General features: G+C 43.3%; 1 protein-coding gene across 1 annotated transcript in view; it reads right to left on the bottom strand.

Annotated features, from left to right (window-relative positions):
- GRIN3B (glutamate ionotropic receptor NMDA type subunit 3B) overlaps window positions 1–18,039 on the bottom strand; it is a 204,889-nt gene extending 186,850 nt beyond the window's left edge. The window contains exon 1 of the mRNA XM_073594110.1: window positions 17,247–18,039. Within this exon, the coding sequence (XP_073450211.1) occupies window positions 17,247–17,672 (426 nt within the window). The 5' untranslated portion in view covers window positions 17,673–18,039. The remainder of the gene's footprint in view (window positions 1–17,246) is intronic.
- Between the last annotated feature and the right edge of the window lie 219 nt (window positions 18,040–18,258).

Here is an 18,258-nt window from a genome sequence, read left to right as displayed (position 1 = left end):
TTACATTTAAACTGCCTTCCGAGAGAGACTAAACTTCCACACTGATATATGTGTAAGCAAGTTGTCAGGGCTAGCCTGATTGCTTCAGGGATTCTGTGGCTGTGATGTACATCATTATATTCACAAAAATCATATAATTACTCTACAGTGTTCATAGCATTCCTTTGTTTTTGGGAGAGATAGCTATATCTCACGTGTGTAAACATTACTGGTGCGCATAGGAGAATATATTAAAATCCTTTCATTAGAGGGTTTTCCATAAGGATTCAGTATACTTTGCTTCAGGCTGCCTTTGTGCTCATGTCATTCATTCTAATAAATATAGGAGGTTAGGTTCTTGTAAACTCTAATGAACAGATCTCAACCTACTTGAAATGTTTTCTACCAAGATACCACACATCCAATTTTGCCTCTCTGCTGTTATGTACTGACAGCACCCACCCCCCCTCCTCTCACAGCACATGAGGTAGGGTTGCCACCTGTGCGGTATTGACCCGGACAGTCCGGGTGGAAAGTAGGAGGAGCCTTCTAGTGCCTGGCTCCCCACCATGACATCATTCGGAGGCTCAGGAGGCGGGATAGAAGAGGAGAAGAAAGTGCTGCCGGTGCTGCGAGGGAACAGTGTGCATGTGAGTAATAACCTGGCAGATCTGTTCTTCTGTTCACACACACACTGCATACTGTGAGGAGCCCAGGAGCAGCTCTGCCCCCAGCTCGGCTCTCACACTTCCCTCCTTGCAGTGGCTCCCGGGTCCCGCTGGTAAGACATGAATGGATGTCTTAAAGAGGGAGGGGGGGGGGCACTGTTATAAGGGAAGGGGGGTCTCTCTGATCTCTGGAGTTCTCTAAGGAAGGGGGGGCTGTGAGTTAATGGGGGTCTCTAAGAGGGGGTACTGACTGCTGATCTAATGTGTGGTAACCAAGCATTATATCAGCAGCACCGCCTTGGAGACCCCCATTAGCTCGCAGCCCCCTTCCTCAGTGATGCCTGTCAGTGCCTATCATTGCCGCCTATCAGTGTCGCACATCAGTGTAGCCTTATAAGTGCCACCTATCTTTGCCCATCATTGCCACCTATCTGTGCCCATAATTGCCATCTATCAGTGTCCGTCATTGCTGTCTATCAGTGTCACACATCATTGCAGCCTTATAAGTGCCACTTCATCAGTGCCCATCATTGCCGCCTATCTGTGCCCATCATTGCCGCCTATCAGTGTCGCACATCAGTGTAGCCTTATAAGTGCCACTTCATCAGTGCCCATCATTGCTGCCTATCAGTGCCCATCATTGCCGCCTATCTGTAGCCATCATTGCCACCTATCTGTGCCCATCATTGCCACCTATCTGTGCTCATCATTGCCACCTATCTGTGCCCATCATTGCCGCCTATCAGTGCCCATCATTGCCACCTATCAGTGTCGCACATTAGTGCAGCCTTATCAGTGCCACTTCAGCAGTGCCCATCATTACCGCCTATCTGTGCCCATCATTGCTGCTTATCAGTGTCACATATCATTGCAGCCTCATTAGTGCCCATCATTGTCGCTTATCTGTGCCCATCATTGCCGCCTATCTGTGCCCATAATTGCCGCATATCAGTGCCCATCAGTAAAGGAGAAAATTTTTGTACAGTGACTGCGCAATTGTCATTCAAAGTGTGACAACGCTGAAAGCTGAAAATTGGTCTGGGCAAGAAGGAAAGTGCCCGAAAGGCAAGTGGTTATATTAGCAACTCTCCAGAGACCCCTTCATTGTATCAGAGTCCCCTTTTATCAGCAACCCCCCCCCTTAGAGATTAGTTGGTCTCTAAGGGGGGTTGGAGGGAGTCACTGATATAAGGGGCCTCTGATCCAAAAAAGATAAATGAATGAATGAAAAACTCAGTAAATAAATTGCTGCTATCACTGATATATGTTCCCACACCTCAAAAAAACTGTAAAAAATACCCCTATATACCCCTATAATTATATTTATTAATTCATACGTGAAATATATGAATTGATATAAATATAGGAGGAGGGTGTGCTGCATTTTTTAAAATTTTTGTTTTTTTGGGTCTCTAAGGGGAGCACTGATATAGGGGGGTCTGTAAGGAAGGAGGATCACTGTTATAAGGGGACACTAATGTGGTGGTCTCTCTCCTGGGGGGGGGGGTTGTATTAATAAGGGGTTGACACTGACCCCTGTATTATGGAGGTGTGACACTGACCCTGTATTATGGGGTGTGACACTGACCCTGTATTATGGGGGGGGGTAGTGACACTGACCCTGTATTATGGGGGTGTGACACTGACCCTGTAATATGGGGGGTAGTGACACTGACCCTGTATTATGGGGGGGGGGGGTAGTGACACTGACCCTGTATTATGAGTTGGGTAGCGACACTAACCCGGTATTATGGGGGTGTGACACTGATCCTGTATTATGGGGGGGGGGGTAGTGACACTGACCCTGTATTATGGGGGAGGGGGTAGTGACACTGACCCTTGTATACTGACAGTCTTTCAAAGCCCAAATAGTGTCTTTGGAAAGTCAGGATTAACTTAACCGCTTCAGCCCCGGAAGATTTTACCCCCTTCCTGACCAGAGCACTTTTTGCGATTCTACACTGCATCGCTTTAACTGACAATTGTGCGATCGTGCGATGTTGCACCCAAACAAAATAGATGTCCTTTTTTCCGATAAATAGAGCTTTCTTTTGGTGGCTTCTTTTGATGGTATTTGATCACTTCTGCGTTTTTTTTTTTTTTTTTTGCACTATAAACAAAAAAAGAGCGACAATTTTGAAAAAAACTCATTAATTTTTACTTTTTGCTATAATAAATATCCCCCAAAAATCTATAAAAAAAAATGTTTTCCTCAGTTTAGGCTGACATGTATTCTTCTACATATTTTTGGTAAAAAAAAAAATCGCAATAAGCGTATATTGATTGGTTTGCACAAAAGTTATAGCGTTTACAAAATAGGGGATAGTTTTATGACATTTTTATTTTAATTTTTTTTGTATTCGTAATGGCGGCGATCTGCGATTTTTATTGGGACTGTGACATTATGGCGGACACATCGGACAATTTTGACACTATTTTGGGACCATTGTCATTTATACAGCGATCAGTGCTATAAAAATGCACTGATTACTGTGTAAATTACACTGGCAGTGAAGTGATTAACCACTAGGGGGTGATGAAGGGGTTAAGTGTGTCCTAGGGAGTGGTTCTAACTTTGGGGGAATGGGCTTCAAGTCACATGACAGGGATCCTGGATAGCCGCACTCTGCGGCTATCCAGGATTTCTTTCTAACTCACTGCAAACCAGCAAAGCCAGCACCTGGAACCAGTTCTTACTAGGGCGGTGTCATTCCAGAGCAAGAGTGTTTGTGAGCTGCATTTCCTTTTTCCCGGTCTCTGTCATGACACAAGCCAGAACGGGGAAATGCCTTGTTTACATAGGCACTTCCTCGTTCTGAGGCTCCGTGACACGATCGCCAGGAGACCGGTGTACATCGAGCCCACTGGTCCCGTGGGCACGGTCATGCTGCGTGCGCCTGTTATCCCTGGCTCTTAAAGGGGACGTACAGGTACGCCCATTTGCCCACCGCTGCCATTGTGTCGACGTATATCGCCATGCAGCGGTTAGCAAGTGGTTAATAAATGATTAGAAATGTTATTTAATCACAAAATATATGCTATATAAGAGTTCGGGTTTGGCTAGAAGAAAACGTGGCAACCCTAATCAACATCTCACTATTAACTAGGCATTGCCATTGTTTGCTGCCATTTGAATATAACTGTGTATAACATCTTGGATGGGAGTTATATCAGCAACTGCTTCCACAGTGCTGTGCCACAAATATCAGGGCAAATTCCATTGTTCCACTTCTGCCTCCCTTATAATATTTTTTATTTATTATATATCGCAAGCTGCTAATTATCACTGTTAATACACAGAAGTTATTACCAGGGCCGCCATCAGAAATGTTGGGGCCCCTTACACAGTTTTAAGCCCCCCCGCTTCATCTCCGGACCCGACCATCAACATTCCCCATGGCCCACCAAGTCCCATCCCATGTCCTCCTCTTTCAGTCTCATCTCCCTGATCCCATGTCCTTCTCCTTCTCCAGTCCCATCTCCTCCATCCTACCTCCTCCTCCATCCCACATCCTCCTCCTCTTCCAGTCCCATCTCCTCCATCCCACATCCTCGTCCTCCAGTCCCATCTCCTCCACCCCACATCCTCCTCCTCCTCCTCCAGTCCCATCTCCTCCATCCCACAACCTCCTCCCCCTCCAGTCCCATCTCCTCCATACCATGTCCTCCCCTTCCTCCAGTCCCATCTCCTTCTCCTCCTCCAGTCCCATGTCCTAATTCTCCTCCAGTCCCATGTCCTTATCCTCCTTCAGTCCCATCTTCTCCATCCCATGTCCTCCTCCTCCAATCCCATCTACTCCTCCTCCTCCAGTCCCATCTCCTCCATTCTTCTCCTCCTCTAGTCCCATCTCCTCCATCCCACATCCTCCTCCTCCTCCAGTCCCATCTCCTCCTCCTCCTCTTCCTCCAGACTCATCTACTCCATCTCCTTCTCCTCCTCCAGTCCCATTTTCTTCTCCTCCTCCAGTCCCATCCCCTCCATCCCATGTCCACCTCCTCCAGTCCCATCTCTTCTATCTCACATCATCCTCCTCCAGTCCCATCTCCCCCATCCTGGGACTCCAGTTCTGTTGGCAACTGTCTCCAAGGGCATTTCTCTTTCACTACCTGTTGTGTCTATAGGACCTCACAATGGGACACAGATGGTAAAAAAAAGAATGTGATTTTAACTCTTCCATAATTTAGCCAAATGGAAAAAAATGTGCTTGCTATATATATACTTTTTATACATAACTAGAACATCTAACAGAACTCCGGTTCTGTTGGCAACTGTCTCCAAGGGCATTTCTCTCTCACTACCTGTTGTGTCTATGGGACCTCACAATGGGAAACAGATGGTAAAAAAAAGAATGTAATTTTAACTCTTCCATAATTTAGCCAAATGGAAAAAAATGTGCTTGCTATATATATATATACTTTTTATACATAACTAGAACATCTAATAGGGTTATATCATTGCATGATGCTTCCCCTCACTTTCTGTCTTAGTGTCACCAGAACAGGGAATGTGGGAATCTCATTGTGGGGAAATAGCTTGCAATTATTGCCTTAAAATGTCCATATTATATATTATATATATATATATATATATATATATATATATATATATATATATATAGAAACAATTTCTGGCTATATCCCCACAGGGAGATTCCCTCACTTCTTGTCCTGGTGACACTAAGACGGGAAGTGAGGGGAAATCTCCTGCAATGACATAACCCTGTTAGGTGTTCAAGTTATGTATAAAAAAGTATATATAAAGCCCATTTTGGACAAATTATGAAAGAGTTAAAACCCCATTCGTTTTTATTTCCCCATCTTTGTCCCACGGGCTGCAGGAAAAAAATTGCTTGATCACCCCATCAACAAAGACAGCGTTGATGGGGGAATCTCTGCTGTGGAGCCATTGTATCCTCCTGGTGGGGGGCGGAAAAACCGCCACCGCCAGGAGAACACAGTGATTATTGCTAGTGGCTACAAGAGCTGCTAGCGATAATTGTATGTAAAATCTGACCAGCTGGCTATACTCAAGTTGATTGATCAATCAACTTGGGTACGTTCAGCCTGCCCATACCTAGTTTGAATCTCGGCCAGTCTCAGCTAAACAGACCGAGATTCAAACTGTCTATGGCTGGCCTTATCTGCACTCTAGTTGCAATCTTCACAGGAGTCGATCCAGTTTTTCTCAGCAGGGGATCTGTCCGTAGATCTCTTGGTGAGCTGAGCGGGCAACTGATAGGTCTGTGTACACTCATGCTGATTGTTTACACCCAACTGCCCTCCAATCCAGCCAGACAGAGGGGAATGGAGGCCTTCTATCTTTTCTTTTTGCCAGATCAGATTGGAGGTAGGCGGGTGTAAACGGACAACTTTCCATTTAAATCTGCCATTCCATAGAGGAGAATGGGTGGTCCGATCGGGTTTGGCTCAAAAATGGACAGGAGGACCCGATCGGACCACTCATGTGAAAGGGGCCTGAAAAGCAATCCGCATGGATTGCTTTTCAGAGCATTGGCTAGTTTAGTGAACCTGGACTAATAACAGTCATTGTAATGCTACCCATATTGCTGTCCTATATCAGCTGACACCTATGCTACACATGTGTATTGTTACTTTCACCCTGCTAAAAGAACAGCAATAGGACTGGCAATACAGTGATTGATATTAACAGGGGCGGAGCACAGGCTGTGCACTGTACATGTCTTCTAGCAGCTTCAGGGAAACACTTTTTTTTTATGCATAAAGTAAAAATATAAAAAGTATATATAAAGCAAGCATTTTTTCCCTATTTTGGCCCATTTTTTTCCACTCACCTTGATCTCTGCAACAGCTTCTTTGCAGAGGAATTCGGTCCCTCCCACCAACACAGGAAGCACGGGGCTCTGCAGTGATGGACAGTCCACCCTGTGTAACTATTGGCTAAGGAGGCAGCAGGAGGCAGAGCAGCCCGCCTCCTGCTGCCTCCTTAGCCAATGAGCAACTGAAAGGCTGTTAAGTCCCTCCCTCAAAACATCTCCCGAGTCCCAGCTCTGCCAACTTACTGTACTTACTGGGTGCTTAGCCTACGGTGCCTCTCCTGCACTATGTCTCTTCCAGCTCCTCTCTCCTGCACACTTCCTGGTTGTGGGCCCCTCCAGACATCCGGGCCCGGTACATGTGTATGGGCTGTACCCCCTGATGGCAGCCCTGCTTATTACTACCGTTCGAACTATTAAATTCCACCTTAAACTGACACATATTTGGCTATATATTGTAAAAAAACATGAATATCAGGGCACACACAGGCACTGTATTTGAAAGTGCATAAATAATCCAAGGCTTTATTCAGTAATTGGTAAAGGTGCAGAATTTATTCGAGAGATGGAGACATGGACTTTAGAGGCACACCCATAGCACTGAAATACAAAATAGAAATTTTTATTTTTATGATTAAAAATAACATTATTGGCATGACATGTTAAAAACAAAACATGGTGTTTGGTCTAAACAACGCTCACACCATCTAACACAACCGACTATTACCACAGTAAGAAAAATCGATCAAACTGATTCAAATGAGGTGATGTTATTGGAGGAAAAGCTGGTTGGTGGTAGAGGCGTGGTGAAGAAAACTCTACATGTTGCACGCCCTTAATCGCTTCTTCAGGAGCTTGCAGTCTAATATATATGAAAATAAAAAAAATCATTAAAAACAGAGACAGCCAATGTATCTAACATCAGAATCAAAATATAACAACTATTTAATTATAATATAAACAGTAATTGGAATGTCAAAAGTGTACATGCCCACCTGAAGGCAACCAACCCAGAAAGCATATGGCCATAGGTGAACAAGACCTAGCTGCAGGGACGTATATAACTATACAGATATGATCTATTGAGGCAGGTAACAGCCAATAATTAAAAAGGTAAGTAAAGACAACTTACGGTGCGCAATATAAGAAACAATATAGTTTCTTATTCCTCAGGCCTGGTGGAATCATCCTGCAATCAACGGCTTTTCATGCCTTAAGCAATATATAGCTCTAAAAGGAAATACAAAGATATATATGTCTGCGCATATGGGAGATTAAAGCACAAAAGGCACAGCCTAACTGCAAAAAGCAGCCAGAGAGGACTTCTAATATATATATATATATATAAAGTTCAAAAGATATGCTTACCGAGTTATCCTTATTAATTATTTAGGACGGGGGTGGTCACCATAGCCTCATCAGCCAAACTAGGGAACTTTAAAGAAATAGGCACTAGTAACATAGTTACTAGTGCTTTGATCTATTATTATCTATCTATTATTTGATCCATTTCCTTTTAGAGCTATATATTGCTTAAGGCATTAGAAGCCATTGATTGGTGGACGATTCCGCCAGGCCTGCTTGCATATATTGTTTCTTATATCGTGCACCGTAAGTGGTCTTTACTTACCTTTTTAACTGTTGGCTGTTACCTACCTCAATAGATCATATCTGTATAGTTATATACATCTTGGTCTTGTTCACCATATGCTATCCGGGTTGGTTGCCTTCAGGTGGGCATGCACACTTTTGACATTCCAATTACTGTTTATATTATCATTTAAATTGTTATATTTTGATTCTGATGTTAGATACATTGTTTGGCTGTCTCCGTTTTTAATTATTTTTTTATTTTCCTGTATATTTGATTTCAAGCTCCTGTAGAAGCGCTTAAGGGCGTGCAACATGTAGACTTTTCTTCACCGCGCCTCTACCACCAACCAGCTTTTCCTCCACTAACATCACCTCATTTGAATCACTTTGATTGATATTTCTTACTGTGGTAATAGTCGGTTGCGTTAGATGGTGTGAGCGTTGTTTAGACCAAACACAATGTTTTGTTTTTAACATGTCATGCCAATAATGTTCTTTTTAATCATAAAAATAAACATTTATATTTTGTATTTCAATGTTATGGGTGTGCCTCATCCAGGGCTTTTTTTCAGGGGGAACTGAGTTCCACCACCTCTGGTTCAGACCCTTTGGTGCCTGCTCACCACAATCACTTGTAAACACAGAAGTCTGGTTTCTGTGTTTACAAGTGACAGCTCTGCACTTTGTATGTAATACAATCCTGGTAATGCCCCTTTAAGACCCTCCTACTGTTTTCGTGAAATTTGACTGAACACACCCACTATTTGATATGATTTGGACGGTGTGTGTAGGGGGAGGGGTTTTGTGGGACCGTGGTTAAGTTCCAGCACCTATTGTTTGAGAAATAAAGCCCTGGCCTCATCTATACAAGTATTCGTTAATAGCTTGAGTCAAAGGCTTAATTGAAAAGGCAAAAAGCAGTGGTAAGAGGGTGCCCAAACCAAATAATGACAAAGATGCATTTGGTGCATACCATATTTAAGTTTCTATGTCTAGGCTAAATAAAAGACTGAAGCTTTGGTTATATAGTTAGTCAGGCTGAAAAAAAGTCCATCCAGTTCAAGCAATAGAAAAAAAACCTCCATTTACACAGTCCAATACCCACAGTTGATCCAGAGGAAGGCAAATAAAAAAACAAAAGAAAAAGACAATAAAGCATGACCCAATTCGCTCTAGCAGCGGTACAAAAAAAATCCTTCCTGATCCCCAAAGAGGCAGCCACACATTTTCTGGATCAACTACCCCTGATGGTATTACCTACAAATATTAGTGTCTAGTTATATTTTGTACATTTAGGAATGTAACCACTGCCAGCCCTTTTTCTAAAACAATCTACTGAGGTGGCCAGTAACTAGTACTTTGAAGGAGTCTATTCCACATCCTAATGCCCCGTACACACGGTCGGACTTTGTTCGGACATTCCGACAACAAAATCCTAGGATTTTTTCCGACGAATGTTGGCTCAAACTTGTCTTGCATACACACGGTCACACAAAGTTGTCGGAAAATCCGATCGTTCTGAACGCGGTGACGTAAAACACGTACGTTGGGACTATAAACGGGGCAGTGGCCAATAGCTTTCATCTCTTTATTTATTCTGAGCATGCGTGGCACTTTGTCCGTCGGATTTGTGTACACACGATCAGAATTTCCGACAACAGATTTTGTTGTCGGAAAATTTTATAGCCTGCTCTCAAAATTTGTGTGTCGGAAAATCCGATGGAAAATGTCCGATGGAGCCCACACACGGTCGGAATTTCTGACAACATGCTCCGATCGGACATTTTCCATCAGAAAATCCGACCGTGTGTACGGGGCATTACTGTGAAGAAGCCTTTCCTTTAGTCATTACTTGTTAGTCATCTAGATACAGTATCTCACAAAAGTGGGTATACCCCTCACATTTTTGTAAATATTTTATCATATTTTTTCATGTGACAACGCTGAAGAAATGACACTTTGCTACAATGTAAAGTAGCGAGTGTACAGCTTGTATAACCGTGTCAATTTGCTGTCCCCTCAAAATAACTCAGCACACAGCCATTAATGTCTAACTTGATGGTAACAAAAGTGAGTACACCACTAAGTGAAAATGTCAAAATTGGGCCCAATGAACCATTTTCCCTCCCCTGATGTCATGTGACTCATTAGTGTTACAAGGTCTCAGGTGTGATTGGTAAGGAGGTGTGTTAAATTTGGTGTTATCGCTCTCACTCTCTAATACTGGTCAATGAAGTTCAACATGGCACCTCATGGCAAAGAACTCTCTGCAGTTTCACTTACACTTATGGGCAGTGGTGGCCCATAATGCAGGGCGCAGGGGCCCCACCCCCCTATCCATGCGTCTGGCCCCCTAATCTACATGCAGGGCACTGGAAGCATTGATTCCAATGGGGTTTTTTATTTTTTTGAAGCATGTGATTAGAGCCTGGGGCTCTAATAGGCTTCAAAAAAGGGTGGGCTCAGGGTGCAGAGACCCGATTGGCCAGGGAGTCTTAGGACTCTCAATCGTGTCTCAAGACACACTGGCCAATCGTGTCTCAGGACACTTCCTGAGGACAGTTCCCTGAGGGGAAGAATGGGCTGGCTCTTCATTCTCCCTGCCTCCTAAGTAGTTAGTCTCTGCTGACGCCCGGGGGGGCGTTTGGTGCTTGCGACAATCGCCACCTTCATGCCAGCCGTTCGTCTCCCACTGGGGGGGGTTTTGCTTGTGGCAATAATCCGTCCGGGGGTGCTGGCATTCGTTTGCCACCCCCCAAAATATTACTGTACATTTTATGATGTGTTAATAAATATAAAGCTGCAAGTCATACTAAACATACAATGTTTAATTGCCATTATCTCTTCTATTTATGTATAAAGATCATGTTACTGTATTTAATTTAATATAAAAAAGCATCTGAATACCTTACTAAGGACTCTTTTACATGGGCAGACTGATCAGCTTCCCCTGCCAGTCTCCTCTATGGAGCGACCGGTGTCAACGGACATCCGATCCTATCTGCTAAAAACAGACGGATGGGGATCTGTTCCCCATCAGCCTGGCGCATCAGATGGCAGTCATCTGTTCAGCAGTCATATGACGATTTCCAGGCCTTACTTATCCTAAGATATCGCTCTCACTCTCTCATACTGGTCACTGGAAGTTCAACATGGCACTTCATGGCGAAGGACTCTCTGAGGATCTGAAAAAAGAATTGTTGCTCTACATAAAGATGGCCTAGGATATAAGAAGATTGCCAAGACCCTGAAACTGAGCTGCAGCACAGTGGCCAAGACCATATAGTGGTTTAACAGGACAGGTTCCACTCAAATCAGGCCTCACTATGGTCGACTAAAGAAGTTTAGTGCACGTGCTCAGCATCATAGCCAGAGGTTTTCTTTGGGAAATAGAGGTATGAGTGCTGCCAGCTTTGCTGCAGAGGTTGAAGGGGTGGGGGGTCAGCTTGTCAGTGCTCAGACCATATGCCGCACACTGCATCAAATGGTCTGCATGGCTGTCATCCCAGAAGGAAGCCTCTTCTAAAGATGTTGCATAAGAAAGCCCGCAAACAGTTTGCTGAAGAAAAGCAGACTAGGGACATGGATTACTAGAACCATGTCCTGTGGTCTGATGAGACCAAGATAAACTTATTTGGCTCAGATGGTGTCAAGCGTGTGTGGCGACAACCAGGTGAGGAGTAGAAACACAAGTGCGTCTAGCCTACAGTCAAGCGTGGTGGTGAGAGTCTCATGATCTGGGGCTGCATGATTGCTGCCGGCAATGGGGTGCTACAGTTCATTGAGGGAACCATGAATGCCAACATGTACTATGACATACTGAAGCAGAGCATGTTCCCCTTATTTCAGGGACTGGGCTGCAGGGCAGTATTCCAACATGATAATGACCCCAAACACACCTCCAAGATGACCACTGCCTTGCTAAAGAAGCTGAGGGTAAAGGTGATGGACTGGCCAAGCATGTCTCCAGACCTAAACCCTATTGGGGCATCCTCAAATGGAAGAAGGAGGAGCGCAAGGTCTCTAACATCCACCAGCTCTGTGATGTCATCATGGAGGAGTGGAAGAGGACTCCAGTGGCAACCTGTGAAGCTCTGGTGAAATCCATGCCCAAGAGGGTTAAGGCAGTGCTGGAAAATAATGGTGGCCACACAAAATATTGACACTTTGGGCCCAATTTGGACATTTGGACATTTTCACTTACACTTGTACTTACTTTTTCACTTGTACTTACTTTTGTTGCCAGCGGTTTAGACATAATGGCTGTGAGTTATTTTGAGGGGACAGCAAATTTACACTGTTATACAAGCTGTACACTCCTTACCTTACATTGTATCAAAGTGTAATCTCTTCAGTGTTGTCACATGAAAAGGTATAATAAAATATTTACAAAAATGTGAGGGATGTACTTACTTTTGTGAGTTATTATGGTCATTGGAAGTCTTGTGTTATTGGAAGATGGAAGGGGCATTTTCTGAATATGGTGGGCATGTGCACAAGATCAGGAGTGGTTTGCGTTGTGCCATTGGTGTGATAGTGATTACAGTAATAACCCCCAGCAGTGACCACAATAATAACCTCCATTTTGGTGGTCAGTGGCAGTAGTAGTGCATCCTGCATTGATAGCCAATGGCAGTGTTATACAAAACAACTGACTCACTGACTCTTTAGTGACAGTGTTAATTAACTCCTTTGCCCCTGCATTGTAAGTCAGTAACACTGTTAATTACCCCCCCCACACACACACACACACACACACACACACACAGTGGCAGTGTTTAAGTGTTTACCAACTTGCTAACCCACTCTTGCATTTTTCCACTCTCTCTCCCTGAATGAATGATATCAGACAGGCAGGTTGGGGCTATACTCAACCTAATAGTAATGTGGGTTCTTCCTAGTGCCAGGTGTGGACTGTTCCCCAGCACCCACAGTCTGGCTGCAACTACGCACATTTGGCCCTATGTGCACTGCATGCACTGTAAACATTATGGATAAGCCACTGGTGGATGGAATAAGACACAATGTACATTTTTATTGGGCTTCATACAGAGTTTTTGCCAGCCTAAAAACCTGTAAACAATGTCAAGCTTTCAAATAATTGCCTCTTTTTAGGTAACATACATCACATGACTCTAACTGCAAAAGTGAAAACCTGAAGATAGTGAACATAAACAGTACAACAAGCACCAAAGTATCTTTGGCATAAATGATTAATGTGACCCAGTGGATGAGCAGCTGTCTTGGTAATATGTGGGTAGCTGGGTCACCTGTGTAAAAAATCAAAGCTTTTATGTTTTATGATTGAATTAATATTGCAGCAGTCAAAATCAACACTTGAGCCATCTGTTTACATGTAGTCCAGCTGCATTACATGGCTCACCAGTCAGGAACTTGGAGAGGACTGCCTACACACAGCCTGATATTTACAACTGATACGATCTGTGCATTACTTGCAATAATTAGCTGGTATAGGGAGTAACATCCAATTAATAAAAATGTTTACTATCTATGCAATTTCTTAAGTTGTGAGCCCTTTTCTGTAGATAAAGGGATTGATACATTCAAAAGTCATAAATATTGCAGCTTAGTTTTTTGTTTTTTTTTCAGATTTTCTTTTTTTTTACTTTATTCACCCGGTGACCCTGCCAGTAACATCTTCTACTCCTGTTCTAGCGTGACAGGGCTCATCCACTGTATTGTGTTTATGGGTCGTCTTTAACGTGAGGCAAAAGGGGCAGCTGCCCTGGGCCCAGTCATTGTTGTGGGGTCCAAAACAGCTGCCCCTTGAGCCCGCAAATATTTTTCCAGGTGTAGCTTGTGCAGCCGATCCCCCCGCTTGTTCTCCCAGCTGGTTAATTCAAGCAGCCACACTCTGACAGGGGAGAGGCACAGACATGGGCTGTCTGTACTAGAGCCCACAAGTCGCCCTTCTCCCTGTGTCAGGACCGGATTGGCTGTGACAGAGAGTGAGGCAGAGCAGCTCTCTATGTTCCGCCGCCCGCTCCCCGCCCCCTTCTCCAGTCAAGCAGAGTAGAGATCAAACACACAGAGTTGGCTGTGTATGGATTCTTCTCCCTAACCCTTCATCTGTCAGCAACGGGGGGAAATTAATAAAGCAGCGACAGTATCAGAGAAGCTTGCAGAGGAGGACACTGTCGCTGCTTTATTAATTATTAAGTGTTAATGTGCATTAACATCTAGCAACCAATGGGTGAGTGTTAATGATGTGCAGTAACCTCTAGCAACCAATGGGTGAGTGTTAATGATGTGCAGTGGCCTCTAGCAACCAATGGGTAAGCGTTAATGATGTGCAGTAACCTCTAGCAACCAATAGGGGAGCAGTAATGATGTGCAGTAAGCGCTAGCAACCAATCAGTGAGCTGTAATTATGTGCAGTAATCTCTAGCAACCAATGGGTGAGTAGTAATGATGTACAGTAACCTCTAGAAACCAATCAGTGAGCAGTAATAATGTGCAGTAACTTCTACCAGCCAATCAATGAGCAGTAATGATCTGCAGTAACCTCTAGCAACCAGTGAGTGTGGACCAGCTCTTTACGTTTACATTAGTAACGTTTTTTGAGATAAAGGGCCATACACACGGGTGAATATTGGCGGCGTGTGTGTACGGCAGCTGATCTGACAGAAGCTGGCCTCTGTTATAGCCGCTAGCAATAATCACTGTGTTCACAATGTCACTGTGAACACAATGGCTCAGTGGGAGGCAATCCCCTATCAGCACTGTCTGTGTTCATTGTTAGGGTTTATATACATTTTAAAGAGCAGCTTCAGTCTCCCTAAAACAATTAAGTCAACAGCTACAAATACTGTAGCTGCAGACTTTTTAATATAAGGACACTTATCGGTCCAGCTCTGTCCTCACCCGACCCAATGCTTAGATTGGCTTTGGGTCCAGGTGCCGGCATCTTGACTAAGGGAAAGCGGCATAGAAGCCCTGCGGCTTCACAGCTGACTTCCAACTGTGCCTGCGCAAGCCACGCTGAGCTTTGTGAATGGTCCCGCAGTCTTCTGGGACCTGTTATGTGTTCCAGAAAGCTGCGGGGGAAGGTGGGGAGCAAACTTCCGCTCAGATTGCTGCAGTGCTTTGACTGGGAGTGTGGGAGCACGTACCTGTCAAAATCAGGTACCCGCTCTTCCCCTCAAAAAAAGGGCCAAATATAAAGGAGATGGGGGGGGGGGAGGAAGAGAGCAACCTCCCTTTTTGGATGAAGTTCTGCTTTAACCTAAAATCCAATAATCAGCTGCAGTTCTAACAAGCACAGAGTAAATGATGTCACAAAATGGTCTAGGGCAGCCAAGGAACCCTCTACATTAGGGTCAGTGGAAAACTGCCTTTTTGCATTGGTGGTCAGCGTAGGTGGGAGATCAATTCTCCATCGCTCACTACTCAAGCAACCCTCATGCTAAGATTACTATGGATTCCTTGAGCAGTGAGCAATAGAGAATTGATCTTCCACCTACACTGACCACCAATGCAAGGAGGCAAATTACCACTGACTACAATATAAGGACTAACATCTAGACTGGCCACTAATTGTAGGGAACATCATAATTTTCAAAATGTTTGTGATTATTATTAAATTACTTAAAATGATTTTGCCATAGACAGCAGGTGGGTATTGAAACAAGATTTGGTGTAAAATATGTTATGTATTATTTATCATTTTATTAAAAATGTTGTGCAATTTACTGATCGTGCTAATGTACCATGAGCGGAAGGTGAAAATATTTTTAGCAGGGGTTCCCTGAGACCTTAAAATTAGGGTTGAGAAATGCTGGTCTAGAGGGTTTGAGTGATTTGAGTTTTTTGACTGATCTGCTTGCTTGCTGCCTAGAGATGGGGACATCTCATAAAAAATAGGTGAGGTCTATCTGTTCATGCATTTGAGAAATCAGCATGAAATTACATTTTTATTCTAGGGATTAGATGCACTTTAAAGTAAAACCTAACTTTTATTTTTGTTTTATTGCTTTTGTTTTTTTGGGGGTTTTTTTAAGTTTTTTCTTAAACAATAAGCGGATAGCACAAGTCTTGTCAATCCTTTCTGCAGCGTATTATTTCTCTAATAATGTGTGTTGCTATATGTACTTTCATGATTCCACATGTGACCAGGCAAATGTATCTGATGAGTTTGTATTGTGGGCCACTAATGCTTTATGATTAATATAGCTAATCTATAGTAAAGTAAAAAGTGTCAAAATGTAAAAAAAAAAGAAAACCCATATATATGGGTAAAAAAAAGCTGAAGTTTATTTTGAGACGCTTAAGGATGGATACCTTTATGTTTGTCATTTTGTCAATATTTTAAATAATAAGTGATGGAGCTCCAATGATTAGGATGTCTTTGTTCTTACTCAGGACTATGAGGAAACATTAACGCTAATGAGCTATGTGTTCCTTCTTAACTCGCTCAGTCCTCATTTTTCTTACAAGCAAACTCAAATATCATTATAACTAATTAGACAGCAGTCCAGCAGGCTTTATTAGCATTTGCTTGCCCCTCCCAAATACACACAACTGATAGATCAAGATTGGTTGGACTAAGACGTGTTTTATATAATATACATATACAGAGCTGTTTTATTCATATATATATATATATATATATATATATATATATATATATACATACGCACTGATTTTAAATATTTACTATTTTTATCTTGCAACAACGATAACAATGATAGGAATCAATTGTACATGGGCTTTTAACAATTATGGACCAAAAAATATCTGCCAAACAGACTGACCTTTACCTGATTATTTCAAGGAAACTATGGCAGTCATTATTGCCCATGATTGGCTGGAGGATGGGAAACTGACTGTCCAATAAACATCGGAAAAAATAGACAGTAGACCAAAGACAAATGACATTGGAGAAGGAGTTTGAGATCTGAGCTGCGAAACAGAGGGTTAAGCAAATGAATGTGAGTAATGAGTGCAGGCAAATGATTACATAGAATACTTAATGCTATGGTGATGCTGGTCTACAGTTAAGTTGAAAAGTGACAGTCACATTTTATAAGGATATAGTGAAATGTACAACTGTATAAGAGTTTCAGAGAAATGATGAATGGACTGAGATTTTGTTACATTTCCATGTATTTCATGAGGTTATTTATTTAGAAAAGATGTCCTTTTCAGGCTTATCCTAATACTTCAAAACTAATTGTTTTTGATGAATTACCTTAGTGGTTAGTGGGACAATTTGCTCCTGCTCCAGAATACTGAGAAATGGGATCTCCAAAAAACTGGACAAGAATTCCAATTGTAGTAGCTCCTCCTGTGACTGAGGGAATGCCAGCACTGCAGCCACCCCTTGTGCCACCAATACCTGGCACAACCATCTTGCCAACGAAGCAGGGTCCCTTTCCTTGGGGGCTCCAGAAACCACCTCCAAACTCAGGTTGTAGGGAAGCAAACTGCTGCGGCTAATCCGGGAAAGAACATTCTGGATTCTTGTTTGAGAGTGTCCAGCCAGGGGTAAGAGGGCACCGAGACGGACTGTGTGCCCAATACGGGCAAGAATACGACATGGCTGTGGGTGGCCATAACAAGGTACCAAGCTGCAAAAAACACCAAGGTATAAACAGAACCAGTGTAGAATATCCATTAGGTAAAGCCAAAGAGGAAGGGGGGGTTGACACAAGGTAGTGAAGCGTGTGACAGTGGAAGAATAGTGGAAGATAAGTAAGACGGGACAGTGGAAGGTAGGACAGAAAATGAAAGAAGCAGATGGGAAAGAGAGGGAGGGTAAAGTGCATGAGAGGGGGGGACAATGGAGATGAATAAGAAAATAGCAGATAGCCACATCAATAGGTAAGATGATGAGATGTGTGAAGAACAAAGCAGTGCAGGGTTTCTAAATCAAGAGATGGAAAAAAAATACAGGAATAGAGGGAAAGCAGTGTCTCCAGGAGGATCCAGACTGGATGCTGAGTTGAGATCTGCTCTGCCACTGTTTGCTGGAGTCTGGTAATACTGACAGAACAGAGCGAGAGAGGGGAGGGAGAGAGACCAGGAGGGAGAGAGGGACCAGAGGAGAGGTCAAAAATATTGATGAACAGGAGAAGGAGAGCAGGCAGAAGACAGCAAGATAAGAAATGCTAAGGGGGTGACTGTAAATCAGAAAAGAAATACAAGAAACACAAAGAATAAACATCAGTCATGGAAAGCCAGTGTAATTCAAGCCATAAGAG

Source organism: Aquarana catesbeiana, linkage group LG01 (genome assembly GCF_042186555.1).
Source record: "Aquarana catesbeiana isolate 2022-GZ linkage group LG01, ASM4218655v1, whole genome shotgun sequence".
NCBI classification, from domain to species: Eukaryota; Metazoa; Chordata; class Amphibia; order Anura; family Ranidae; genus Aquarana; species Aquarana catesbeiana.
Note: the sequence above shows the minus strand (reverse complement) of the source record. Positions and strands in the feature narration are given on the sequence as shown.